This window comes from Saimiri boliviensis, chromosome 7 (assembly GCF_048565385.1).
Source record: "Saimiri boliviensis isolate mSaiBol1 chromosome 7, mSaiBol1.pri, whole genome shotgun sequence".
Taxonomy (NCBI): domain Eukaryota; kingdom Metazoa; phylum Chordata; class Mammalia; order Primates; family Cebidae; genus Saimiri; species Saimiri boliviensis.
This window is the reverse complement of record NC_133455.1, coordinates 26,846,228-26,860,773: the sequence shown is the minus strand read 5'-3', so window position 1 is coordinate 26,860,773 and position 14,546 is coordinate 26,846,228. Positions and strand designations below refer to the sequence as shown.

Sequence of the window (14,546 nt, the reverse complement as noted above, 5' to 3'; positions counted from 1 at the left end):
TTTTAAATGGGCAGATTTGAATCCTTTACTGGTTTTAAATAGAATAGTTTGACTATCAAGGACTGAACTGGGGCAGGGTTTCCAGTCTTCAGGAGAAGGTTGGCAAGATTGTGTTCATGGCAGAAGGCTTAGCCTTAGACTGAGGAGTGGACCATCCTTCCTTTTAAACAGGAGGAAACGAGTATGAGAAGGGATGTAGAGAGAGGAATTTGAAAATGTGGGAATATTGGCTTATAGGACTGCTATAACAAAGTAACCACAAACTAGGTGGCTTCAACAACAGAAATGTATTTTTTCTTGTAGTTCTGGAGGTTAGAGTCTGAGATCAGGGCGACAGCAGAGCTGGTTCCTTCTGAGGGCTGTGAGAGAGGATCTGCTCCGTGCTCTCCCCCACTACAGGTGTTTGCTGGCAATTTTCAGCATCCCTTGGCTTGCAGGAACTTCACCTCGACCTCTGTCTTCATCTTCACATGGCATTGTCCCTGTCTGCATCTCTGTGTCCAATTCCTTTTTTTCATAAGGACACTAGTTGTATTGGATTAGGGCTCATCTTAATGACTCATTTTACTTAGTCACCTTTGTTAAGACCCCGTCTTCAAAAACAGTTACATTCTGATTACTGGGGGTTAGGACGTTAGCATATGATTTTTGAGAGGGACACAGTTCAACCAATATCATTGTCATTTTGCTATTTTTAAATTTAGGCATAATTTATATAATAAAATCTATGGATTCTAGATATTCAGTTACATTGGTTTTACAGTTACGTGCTATATGTGGGCATTTCCATCACCCCAGAAAGTTCCCTTATGACCTTTTTCTGTCTATCCCCCCAACCACCTTTTGATTTCTGTCATCATAGATTAGTGTTGCCTGCCTCCCTTCTGGAAAATGTGTTTGACTGTATCCAGGAGTCTCCCACCCTCCCAGGCCACTCTTTGGTCTCCTTTGCTGGAGCTGCCTCCTGCTCCTCCTTTCTAATTGTTGGATTGTCCTTGGTTGGTCTCACTTTGTGGAACTCTTCTCCATCTACACTCCGTAGGCGATCTCATCCATCACATGCCTTTAATTGTCATCCAGTTGTTAATATTTTCCTGGTTTACATCTCCAGGCTACTCCATTCCGGAATTCCAGACTCATTTGTTGCCTCCTTGACGTTTCCACCTGAATGTCTAATGGAGATCTCAAGATTAATACACCTAAACCAAATTTCTGGTAGCCCCTCCACACCTAAACCTGCTGTTACTACAACGTTTCTCACCGTAAATTGTAACTAACTCTCTAGTTGCTCAGGCAGTATAGGAAGCAATCACCATATGTGCCAGCCTTCTGTAGCCCTGAGATGAGCTCTGACCAGACAGTAGTTGAGAGAATGGGAGGGAGAACGAAATCCCTTTGGGTCTTGAGACCCAGCTCCCCGACCAGACTCTGAGCCTTATTTTTTTCCCTTTATCAAACTGGCAAACCCCACTTAGGAAGTGTCATGACAATAAAATAAAGGATTGAAAAGTACTTAAACTTTTGAGTCATCAAGAAGAGATTAAGTTATATTCTATTTAGAAAATCTGAAGTGTATGTATGTACATACATACTTATATGCATGTGCACACATGTGATTTCCATAAAAGTGTTTAAAATTTGTTCTTTCTGTTTCGATTTACTTTGCTTATTTTGGTACAGTAAAACAGCTTATGAAAGTATTGTTGCTGGTACAGAGTTCTGATACTATTCTTGTTTTGGTTCACAGGAAAAATGGAGGCTGCTTCCAGCATTTTTAAAGGTAATTATTTCACGTTTAATAATAATTGCTTGTTTTTCAGATGAAAAAGTCGAGAAATGAGCCATTAAAAAATTTTTTTTTTTGAGAGACAGGGTTTCACCATGTTGGTCAGGCTAGTCTTGAACTCCTGACCTTGTGATCTGCCCTCCTCAACCTCCTAAAGTGTTGGGATTATATGCAGGAGCCACCGTGCCCAGCTGAAATAAACCATTTTTTAAAGATTAAGTTTTTGTCCCCAACGTTTTTTGATTTTGTATAGCTGTATTGCTAGTTTTGGAATTATAAGGTAAAATCGCTGACTGAAAGGTGCAGGTTTGGGGAGTGGTAGTCTAATTTTAGAGAGAAATAGTAAAACATGCATAGTAGCATGACACATGATTAAAAGCCCAAGTACTATTGGCAAAAGAGTGACGGTCAGAGAGGCCCACCCAAATGAAGTGAGACATAAACCACATATTAAGAGAAGATGGTTTAAGCTGAAAGCTGAGTGCAGAGAGCATGTCTCAATCAAGGTATTCAAGAGGAGTCTCCACAGGGTCTGCAGGAAACAGCGACCAGTCAGGGGAGCTGCTGAATATGAAGTGATGTGGTGTTGGGCTTCAATTCAGTTTCCAAGAGCTTACGTTAAGAAGTAGTGAGTACCACAGTGAGAGACCACTTGGCACCCTCTAGGGTAACTATAATCAGAATCAAATGTTAATGAGGATGTGGAGGAATGGGAACCATCATGCTCCATCGATGGGAAGGTAAAGTGTTATAGCCACTTTGGAAAACAGGCTGGCAGTTTCTCAAATGGTTAAACAAAACGTTACCACATCCTCCAGCAATTCTATTCCTAGATATCTGCCCAAGAGAAAACATGTGTCCATGCAGAAACCTGTTCACAAATGCTCATAGCAGCATTATTCATAAAATGGACATCAACTGCTGGATGGATATACAAAATGGGATATATCTGTACAATGGAGTATTATTTGGCAATAAAAAGAAATCAAGTACTATTACATGCTGCAACATGGATGAATCTTGAAACCATTGTGCTAAGTGAAAGAATGGAGACTTGAAATATGAGGCCAGGCGCAGTGGCTCATGCCTGTAATACCAGCACTTTGGGAGGCTGAGGTGGGAGGTGGGTGGATCACGAGGTCAGGAGATTGAGACCAGCCTGGCCAACATAGTGGAACCCCATCCCTACTAAAATACAAAAAATTAGCTGGGCATGGTGGCAGGTACCTGTAATCCCAGCTACTTGGGAAGCTGAGGCAGGAGAATCGCTTGAACCTGGGAGGCGGAAGTTGCAGTGAGCGAAGATTGTGCCACTGCATTCCAGTCTGGGCAATAGCACGAGAGTGCGAGACTCCATCTCAAAAAAAAGAAAAAGAAAATGAGTAGAGTTTTGTCCAGTTCAGTTGGGTGTTACGGACAGAGGGGAGAGTGCTGGGAAACGAGGCTGGGAATGTTGTCAGGGCCAGATTTCTTACCAGATTTGAAAGCCATGCTAAGGATTTGGCATTTCTTCTAAAAGCCATACAAAGCTATTGAGTTTTTAAGTAGGGGAGTGATCAAGAATCAAATAAAATGGTAGTAAGATCAGGAAAATTTTTTTTCTTCACCCCTAGTAGACCGAGTCTTGCTACATTGCTCAGGCTGGATTTCAACTCTTGGGTTTGAGTGATCCTCCTGCCTCTGCCTCCTGAGTAGCTGTGACCATAGGAATGTGACACCTTGCCTGGCCTTTTTATTTTTTAAAAGGAGCTGTACATAAATGGAGAAGAAGGTACTAGGCACAGTGGCTCACGCTTGTAATCCCAGCACTTTGGGAGGCCAAGGTAGGCAGATAATTTGAGGTTGGGAGATGTAGACTAACTAACCTGGCCAATATGGTGAAACCCCATTTCTACTAAAAATACAAAAATTAGCTGGACATGGTGTCGGGCACCTGTAATCCCAGCCACTCAGAAGGCTGAGGCACGTGAACTGCTTGATCCTGGGAGGCTGACGTTGCAGTGAGCTGAGATTGCACCACTGTACTCCAGCCTGGTCAATAGAGGGAGACTCTGTCTCTATTTTTTTTGTTGTTGTTAAAACCTAAGATAAAAATACACACATTAGCCCAGGCCAGAATCATCAGTATCACTGCCCTGTCCCACTGGAGGGTCTTCATGGACAATAACACATGGAGCGATCATCTTCTATGATAGCAGTGTCTTCTGCAGTACTTCTGAAGGACCTGTCGGAGGCTCTTCTTGAGGAAAGGGTCACTCTTTTCAGAAATATACTCTATGAAATCAAATCAAATCGTAAGTCATTAGGCGATAGGAATTTTTCAGCTCCATTATAATCTTATGGGACTGCTGTCATATATGTGGTTCATAGTAGAATGAAATGTTATGTGGCACATGGCCATATATTCATGTACTCATATTTTGATTTCCAAGAGTCAGATTTCTTCTCAAGGGGGAAAACTCTTGAGGATATACTAGTAAGATGATGCGGAAATGGAATTGGAACACATTGATGAAAAGATTTATTTAATTCGTGGATTTTTTTCTCACTTTGATTTTGAGAAAAATTTGATGTTCACCCATGATTAGATTCCATTACATGAGCTATTATTTTGTTGCTAACCTACTGTTTACTTTCTATCTGTTTAGGTGAAAGGCCTTGTGAAACAGCATATAGATTCGTTTAACTATTTTATTAATGTAGAGGTAAGCATCAGACATTAGACATAAACTGAGGATTAATTGGAAGCTGGAGTCTTTCCTAATGTTGCATTTTTCACTACAGATAAAGAAGATAATGAAAGCCAATGAAAAGGTTACAAGTGACGCTGACCCTATGTGGTACTTAAAGTAAGGAACCAACTATTCTTAATTTGCTGTTTGGGTTATGTCTAACATTTTTAAAAGTGAGCGAAGTTGCTATCAAAATTCTTTTAAAATCATTGTGTTGCCCAGGTGCAGTGGCTCACGCCTGTAATCCCAGCAGTTTGGGAGGCCAAGGTGGGCAGATCACCTGGGGTCAGGAGTTCAAAACCAGCCTGGCCAACATGTTGAAAACCTGTTTCTACTAAAAATACAAAAATTACCCAGTCATGGTGGTGCATGTCTGTAATCCCAGCTACTCGGGAGGCTGAGGCAGGAGAATCACTTGAGCCCAGGAGGCGGAAGTTGCAGTAAGCTGAGATTGTGCCTCTACACTCCAGCCTGGGCGACAGAGTGAGACTCCAACTCAAAAAAATAAACTAAAATAAAGTAAGATAAAATAAAATCATTGTCTTCTATTATAAAGTGCTCAAATTACATTTTTAATTGGCAAATTATAATGAGTTATGATTGGGAAGTTTTTGAAACTATTAGGTTTTAAATATTTAAATTTTTATTATGAAATAATTTTAAGCTTAAAAGAAAAATTGCAAAAATAGTACAAGGAGTTCTTTAGTATCCTTTGCCAAGCTTTCACTGATACTAACATCTTACATAATCATAGCACAATGATAAAACCAGGAAGTTAGCACTGATACGATGTTGTCTACTAATCTGTAGATCTCATTTGATGTTTTCTCACAAATATCCTTTTTCTGGTGTAGGAATCAATCCAGAGCTCCATGTTACGTTTAGTTGTCTTGTATCCTTAGTCTCCTCAATGTTTGAAGTCCCCCAGTCTTTCTTGGTCTTTCTTGACTTTGATACTTTTGAACAATCTGCTGAATATTTGCAGAAGTTCCTTGAATTTGAGTTTGTGTGACATTTGATCATTATTAGATTGGGTTATGCATTTTTGGCAAGAATACCACAGAAGCAATGTTTTATGCTATTCTCACTGATTCATATTGGGGTGACAGATGCCAGGATGTTTTATTACTGATGATTTTAACTTTGTTCACCTGGTTAAGGTAGAATCTTACAGATTTCTCCACTAAAAAGTTATTTTTCCTTTTGTAATTAATAAGTATCTTATGGGGAGATTCTTTGTGACTATGCAACTACCGTTTCTCATAATTTCACCAACAATTTTAGCATACATTGATGATTCTTAACAACAGTTATTGTGGTGCTTACCTAATGGTGAATCTTTATTTCCATCATTCCTTCTGCATTGATACTGAAATTCTGTATGGAATAGCTTTCTCTTCCCCTCATTTATCTCTCTATATATTAATTTATATCAGTTTGGACTCATGGGTGTTTTATTTTATTCTATGAATACTCTCATATATATATTCAGTATTATCATTTTTCTGTTGTTCAGACTGTTTTAGCTTTGACCATAGGGAGACCCTTCAGATTGATCTCCTGTGTCCTTTCAAGATGCCACCATTATTTTTTGAGCACTCCTTTGCTTTCTCGTACCATAAGATGTGATTCATCTGAAATGTCCCTGTCCTGTGTTGGGAATCCAAGGATTCCTAGAGTTCCTTTTACTGGAAAACAGTATTTAGAATCCAAGATATGGACACTAAGATTTCAGCAGGCAGAGTTCAGAAACATGTGCATGTATATGAACACATACGTGCAGACACATGTGTATTTCTTTATTCTATCCATTTTTACATATATTAAAAACCATGCAGACTGATATCTCCAATTTCAGTTCAACACTGTAGGACTCATTCTAACGTTTTCTCTTTCCTTACTTGTAACTTTTATCCCATTAATGAGAAATCTGACTCCCATTATCTGTACTTTTTCTTCAATCCTAGACTATATATAAAGTTCCAGAATTGTTAACTCATATCTCTGTGAGTATAAGATTTACTAGAGTGTAATATTTGTGCACTGTTCTTTTTATCTTTAGCCTTACAATGTCCAACCAAAATACTGTCTCCCAGGGTTACTTATGTTAGTTCCTTTATTTTTTCAGTATGTGAAACATTATTATGATTGTAAGAGTTAGACCTGCACAAAAAAGTATATTCAGAAAATAGTTGTTCCACTTCCAGTTCTTTCCACCCTGTTCCCATACCATCAGTACTCTTTGCACTTTCCTGTTTCTTTCAGTAAGTATTGTTTTTAGGGAGCTGTATTTCTAGTAATTTTGTAAAGAGATTTACAATTTTTTTTTTTTGAAATGGAGTTTTGCTCTTGTTGCCCAGGCTGGAGTGCAATGTCATGATCTCAGCTCACTGCAGTCTCTGCCTCCTGGATTCAAGTGATTCTCCTGCCTCAGCCTCCTGAGTAGCTGAGATCACAGGCATGCACCACCATGCCCAGCTAATTTCATATTTTTAGCGGAGACAGAGTTTCTCTGTGTTGGTCAGGCTGGTCTCGAACTCCCAACCTCAAGTGATCCACCCGCCTTGGCCTTCCAAAGTGCTAGGGTTATAGGCGTGAGCCACCATGCCTGGCGCATATTATTTTTTAAAAGATACTTTGACAATGTTTTCCCTCCTTTGTAAAGCTATATGTACTATCACTTCAAGAAGATCTCCAGTTTCAATACTCAATTTGTCATCCTTATCAAGATAAGCATTTGTCAAAACATAATCTTTGCATTTGGAAGGAAAATAGTTTGTTTGCTTTTATGGTCTTTGAAGAAGTATAATTCATACTGCACTAACTTGCTTTTCAGATATCTTAACATCTATGTTGGGCTACCTGATGTTGAAGAAAGCTTCAATGTAACTAGACCAGTGTCCCCTCATGAGGTAATTATGAACCTTGCTTTAATTGGACTTGCTTGAACTCAGAGTCTGCTCTTAATATATACTCTTAAAAGATAATTTAAAAATGGGGCGGGGTAGGGGATATTCTTCTGAGAAAAGGGAATCAGAGTTCAGTGTGGGCCGTACTTCTGCAGAAGGAACACTTTGAAGTGGTCAGGACTCTATTACAGAAAGAGCAGTAACTGTCAGATACGTGATTCTCTTTCAGTGCCGTTTGAGGGACATGACATACTCTGCCCCCATTACAGTGGATATTGAATATACCCGAGGCAGCCAGAGGATTATCCGCAATGCCTTACCCATTGGCAGGTGAGAAATGAAATCTGTATTAGAGCCACACTGCCTGGATGCCAGCCCTGTGATGTGACCCCATTTCCACATCTGAAAAATGCAGGAAATGCTGCCTATTTCATGGGTCGAAAGAGTCAGCACATGTAAAGCACTTAGAATAATGTCCAGCACATAGTTGGGGTTGTTACTATTTATTAATGATAAAATTTTTCCTAAAAAATTGAGGAAAATGTTTTCCTTTCCTACTATAACTCTTAAGATGCTAGGGAAACACTAGGTATGATAGCATTTCAGTGAACTCTTCTGGATGGCTCTTCTTGGTGCATTCCAGGTATATTCTAAGTTTGAGTTTTCCTGGAATTTAACTCTTTCTCATCTACAAGTATTTAAGGGAGAAATTATTTATTTGCCTGGTACAAGTTTGGAAATGATAGCATCTACTTGGATTTTTGCAGTCTGCCTTTCCTGATTAGGGAAATATTGACTCTCCTGTAGAAATGGACAAAACCCACAATATTCTGAGTTTAATAATGGTATTAGACTTTAGATTTAATCCACATAATTTCTGTTCAAGTGTTTTTCCCCTCTCAAAAGTGCTAAGAGCTTAATAAACATCCATTTGTTCAACTAATGTACACTAACTGCCTGTCACTTCTTATGTGTGATGCTGAGTACTTAGGTAAGTAAAAGATACACAGAATACAGCTCCTGTTGGCTACCTTCATTCACAGCTGTCAGGGAAGACAGGCATATGTAATTATGGCACCATTTGCTAAGTGGTCTAGAAGTCCAGAATTTTATGTTAAAGCAAACATATATATTTCCCTCAAAGGAAGGGGTAATTTGTATTGCTTCTCTCCTCATTCTTCAGTTAGAAAAATAAGTAAGATATTAAAATATCCTGGTTTTAGCAGGATTATTTATCAGTGTTAAGATGAGAACTTCTTTCTGTCTTATATATGGACCATACTTGTGTCCATTTAAATTTTGGACCGTTGCTAAATTATGAACTGGATTGACTTGTGAAGGAAAGGCAAGAGAGACTAGAGGAAAACATAAATTAGTAAGATTTTGGGTTTAAATCCTGGTTTAAAGAGGGAGCATGTAACTAGTATTTGTTGAATACCTACTATGTGCCATACTATGATAGGCAATGTTGTTTGTTAGCTCTGCATTCATAAAAATAACCTCTATTAATTAGAATGCTTATGTGTACTATGCATTATCTAAATTACATATGTAATCTCATTTATTTTTTGGAGTAAAAAGATTTTAGTTTAATCCAAATTGTATTTTTATTTGGTTAGAAATCAAACAGTACATAAGAACATTTGATTCAAAACAGTAACCTTCCTCCCTCCCCTTCCTCACCTTTAGACCCATTCCCAAATTCATAACAATTTCTGTTATTTTTTCTGGGGATTATTATATCCATAGCTTTAGTGTGTCTGTGTGTGTGTGTGTTTTGTTTTGTTTTGAGACAGTCTCACTTTGTTGTCCAGGCTGGACTACAGTGGCATGATCTCAGCTCACTGCAACCTCTGCCTCCCAGGTTCAAGTGATTCACCTGCCTCAACTTCCCAAGTAGCTGGAATTACAGGTGTCTGCCACCACACATGGCTAATGTTTTTGTATTTTTAGTAGAGATGGGGTTTCACCATGTTGGTCAGGCTGATTGTAAACTCCTGACCTCATGTGATCCACTCACCTTGGCCTTCCAAGGTGCTGCGATTACAGGTGTGAGCCACCATGCCTGGCCAATATTCATAGCTAAATGCGATGCTTTGACCTCTATGTCTTGATACATTAAATATAGACATTATTTTTTGTCTCCTGATATATGGGATATGGCTTAACTTATTTGTGTCACCTACTTTGCTTCTCCCTTATTCCTCCAAATTCTCCTTCTTGTTTTTAATTCTCTTTTTGGTTGCTGTAGTAACTGTAATATTTTATATCTTTATGTCATATTATACAACTTTAGTCAGTGTGTTCGTTTCCCTTGATGTGAAATGAGAATATTCTTTTTTTTTTTTTTTTGGTTAAATGACTTACTGTATAACTTTATTTCATATTACATAAATATTAAATGCTCAGTAGACATGCAGATGACAAGCAGTATGTGACAAACTATAAAGTAATAATTACATGCAGAGTTTCTTGGATTTTTAGTGTATCTAAGAATTAACTGAAGACTTTGTTAAAAATGCAGGCTTAAAGGCCAAATTTAATACAAGTAGGATGGAGCCTAAAAACCTGTAAATTATTAAACAACTGATTAAAGATAGAGAGGTTCCTATGAAGCTAGGCTTGTCCTTATTATTTGAACTGGACAAGTGGAAGGATAATAGGTAGGACAGAGTGAGCATTATTAGAAAAGTAGAGGCCAGAATACGTCCAGGTGTTTTAGCCTAGCTAAAGAAGCTCAGACTAGAAAAGACCTCCAGGATCAGGCTGAAAATCTGGAGATTAGACTCTTGAAACTAAGGTTTCAGGACAGGGGGATAATAATATGATACTGACTTTTAAAGGAATATTGAGTCGTCGGATGCACTGCAAGCTGGAAAGCCAGCGAGAGGGTTCAGAATGAGATGATAAAGGTGAGCATTAGGAAGGAGGTATTTAAAAGAAAAAATAAAATGTCAAAAGATACTTTGGTAAAAAATGTTCCTTTCACATACTTAAGGATAGGCAGTTAAAATTAAATACATTATAAAATACCCAGGTCAAACATATTAATAACAATATCAATAATATGAATGAAATAATATTCAACAGGTTTTTCAGATGTTTACTTCCATGATTCCTGACAGTACACAGGAGCTTAGTAACAGTTTGTATTGCCTTCTTTTGATGGGGTTTTCAGGGCAAAATTTTCTTTACTTTCATGATGAAAAGCCTTTGAAGGATCAAAGCGTTTGATACCTAGGACTTTATTTAATTCATCTTGAAGTTTTGTCTCTGTTTGTTTTTTTTTTTTTTTTAGCAAGCACAGTGGAGTTTTGTTACTTCCGATTTGAGTTGGCTATTTTCATCTTTCAACTTCACAACATGCTTGATTTTTTGTTTTAAATTCTGATGACCCAATAACTTAGCATATGAATCTCTTATTTTATTTAGCTGTTCCTGAGCTGCACCATGTTCATTCAACAATTCCTGTTTTTCTGCTTCAAAAGCATCTAGTTGTAGCTGGAAAGGTTTTATTTTATTATATAGTTCTTCGTAAAGGAGACGCCACTTGTTAATTTCTTCAGTTAATTCTGCCATTGTATTTTCTTTTCCAGCTTTTCTTGCTTCTTCATCTTCCAGTTGTTTTCTGAAATCTTCTTGTTGCTTGAGTTGGTTCTGCAAATCAGTTATTTTTTGAAAAGAAGAAACTGTGATTTCTTTAATTTCTCTTTCTTTTAGTGCTAACTTGGTTTGTAGATCTAGAAGCATCCTTACGTATTCTTGAATTGAGCTCTCGGTTGCCAATATCTGACCCTGAATATCTTCTGCATTTTTTCCAGCCTTGACCATTTTTTCCTGTAATGATGAGTTCTGCAGCTTAAGATCTTCTATCTCACTGGTCTGTTAACGCTTTATAGCTTTCAAATTGAGCAGTAACATCTTCAAGGCTTTGCACTGTACTGTTAACCTTTTCCTGCAAAAGCAGGGTGGCCTGGCTATGAGCAGCACTACTTTTCTCCAGTTCAGCCTCCTTCCCTTTCAGCTTTTCTTCTAGAGTTTTAATTCTTCAGCTCTAGATTTTGTTTCCTCTTCCAATTGCTTGACCAGCCTTTCAGATTGTTCCTCCTTTTGCTGTAATTTATCAAGCTCATCCAGTGCTTGTTTTAATTGTTCCTCAAAGAGATTCTTCTCTTTAACCATCTCTTCTTGAAAAGAACACAGCTTCTGATGAAGACTAGAAGATAATTCTTATAATTCCTTTTGTTGAAGCTTTTCACGTTCCTGTTCAAGAATAAATTTCTGTTTTAGGTTTTGCATCTCAGCATTTAGATTTTCATTATGTTCTCTATTCCTGTTGACATGATCTTTTTCTTTTTCAAGCAGCTGACCTTTCGCATTTAAGTCTTCTACTTGTTTAGATAATATAACAGTATTTTTCTCAAGAGACTGCTTACGGCTCAAAATTTCATGATTCTTCTCCTTCAAATTTTCTTCTAACTGGGCAATATCTAGCTTGTATTTTTCCACTTGATCTGAAGCATGATTAATTTCTTGGATATATTCTAAGAGTTTTTCTGTTTCAGATTTTTCATCAATCTTTTCTTTCTCTATTGAAACAAGTTTTCCCTCCACTTGGGCTATTTTCCCCTGAGACTCTTTGAGACTCCTTTGGGTGACCTGCAGCTTCATTTCCATGCCTTCCTGCTTAGCCATCAGATCGCTTGTCTTTGTTTCTCTTTTGTTTCTAAGTTTCATCAGCTCCAAACTTAGAATTCCCAAATTCTTCTGGTTACCATTTTCCAAAAACTTAGATTTTAGTAGTTCATTTTTCCTGGTCAATTCAATAAGTTGTTTTTCCAGTGAAGCATTATTTGCAGAGAGAGATGTTTTTTCCCTGAATGCAGCGTTTAGCCTTGCTTCCGTCTTTTCCACCTCAGTTTCCAGATCCTGGATCCGCCTGTCCTGAGCACCACGTTCCTGTGTAAGAACACGAATCCTTTTTCTGATATCTTCAAATATTTATCATTCTTTTGAGATTCTTTTGATTTGGAAGACTTAACTTTTCTAACTGAAGCAGGCAAGGTAGTATCCTTGTCAACATTAAGATTTTCTTTAGAATCTTTTTGTTGTTTAAATCTTTGTGATTTCTGAAAGGATACTGGTTCTTTCAACACCTCTGAAGTTTTAACATCATAAGCACCTGGAGATGGTGTACAACCAGAAGGGTCATTGAATCGTTTCACGGGTGCCTTAGGAAAGGACATGTCGACAGCCGGCTCCAGAAACCGAAAGTCATTGGCACTCCTCCGCAACTGAATGCAGATTATCACTGCCTCTGAAATGAGAATATTCTTATCCTATCTTCCCATTATGATTTCCTTTTTAATCTGAGTTATTTAGAAGACTTAAAATTTCCAATTGGTGCTTTATGTCAATTTTTGGAACTTTGTAGACCTGTTTCTATAAATACTTCATGTTTATTTGGAAACAAGGGGTATTCTCCAGTTGTTTTGTGCTATTGTTTGTGTTTTTCCTTCAGATCAAACTTGTTAATTGTGTTGTTTAGATGTTTTGTATATCTTAATTGCTTTTTGATTTGTTTGTTCTATTAATTAGGCATGTTAAAATCTCCCACTATGATGGTGGATTTGTCCATTTTCCTTATGTTTTTGTGTATCTTTGCTTTTTTGAAGCTATGATATTAGGTGCGTAGAAGTTTAAAGTTGTTCAGTCTTCCTGGTGAATTGAACCTTTGATTATTATACATTTATCTTCTTTATATCTGGTGATATTCTTTGCCTTGAATCTTACTTTGTCTGCTCTTAGTATAGCCACATTTGCTTTCTTTTGGTTATATTTCTGGTATATCATTTAAAAAAAATTATTTTCTTTTTAATCTTTTAAATGTGCTGGGCATAGTGGCTCATGCCTGTAATCCCAACACTTCGGGAGGCTGAGGCCAGCAGATCACCTGTGGTCAGGAGTTCGAGACCAGCCTGGCCAACATGGTGAAACCTTGTCTCTACTAAAAATACAAAAATTAGCTGGTTGTGGTGGTGCATGTCTGAGGCGTGAGAATTGCTTGAACCCGGAAGGCAGATGTTGCAGTGAGTCAAGATTGTGCCACTGTACTCCAGCCTGGGCAACAGAGCGAGATTTCATCTCAAAAAAAAAAAAAAAAGAACTCTTATATGTCCTTGTGTTTTGAGTTTAGTTGAAGTAAACTACATATGGCTAGATTTTTAAGAAATTTGTCTTGAGTATGTAGTTCATTTGTATTTGTTTTATATATATACATACATATATACATATATTTGAATACAAATCTGTCAACTTATATTTTAAAACTGTGTGGCTTTTCATGTTTTGTTTGTTTGCTTTTTTCCATTTTTGTTTCTTAGGTAATGGAAGACTTTTTTTCTCACCCTTCCCTGACTGATTGAAAAGTCACATACAGTATTTCTGTTTATGTTTACCTTGGAAATTTTGAAAAGCATACTTAACGAAGTTTGAAAGTAAACAATATTTTCCTCCTGGCATGAACAAAGACCTTAGAAAGCTTTAACTTGGATCAGTCAATCACTTTGACTTACATGCTTTTGTTATACCAAAGTTTTGTTCTATCTTGTTTTGTTTTGGTCTTGTTGAGACAGGGTCTCACTCTGTCACCCAGGCTGGAGTGTAATGGTACACTCACGACTCACTGCAACCTCAACTTTTTGGGCTCAAATGATCCTCCCACGTCCAGCCTCCTGAGTAACTGGGACTAGAAGTGCACCACCACACCTAGCTAATTGTTTTTTTTTTTTTTTTAAAGAAACGGGGTTTCACCATGTTGCCCAGGCTGGTCTTGAACTCCTGGGCTCAAGTGATCTACCCACCTTGACCTCCCAAAGTTTTGGGAATTGCAGGCATGAGCCACTGTTTTTGGCTTGTTTTTTTAAACCCGTAAATTAGAAATTGTTATTGTCTTATGAAGTTTAGAAGTTTATTTAGTGTATTAACTTATCTCAGTTTTTGTCTGAAAATATCCTTATGTCGACCTCATTCTGAGTGAATACTTAGCGGGATACACAAATCGAGGTTGGCAATTCTTTTCTCTCAGGACTTTGAGCACATTGCTCTGTGATTGATTGT

At 37.7% G+C, this 14,546-nt stretch overlaps 1 protein-coding gene and 1 pseudogene across 1 annotated transcript in view; one reads left to right on the top strand and one right to left on the bottom strand.

Annotated features, from left to right (window-relative positions):
- Positions 1-14,546, top strand: part of POLR3B (RNA polymerase III subunit B) — a 139,176-nt gene that overhangs the window by 4,666 nt on the left and 119,964 nt on the right. The window contains exons 2-6 of the mRNA XM_003929644.4: positions 1,748-1,780; positions 4,435-4,491; positions 4,571-4,635; positions 7,355-7,430; positions 7,657-7,757. Coding sequence (XP_003929693.1) covers positions 1,748-1,780; positions 4,435-4,491; positions 4,571-4,635; positions 7,355-7,430; positions 7,657-7,757 — 332 coding nt within the window. The remainder of the gene's footprint in view (positions 1-1,747; positions 1,781-4,434; positions 4,492-4,570; positions 4,636-7,354; positions 7,431-7,656; positions 7,758-14,546) is intronic.
- Positions 10,516-12,673, bottom strand: LOC101047584 (hyaluronan mediated motility receptor pseudogene; annotated as a pseudogene).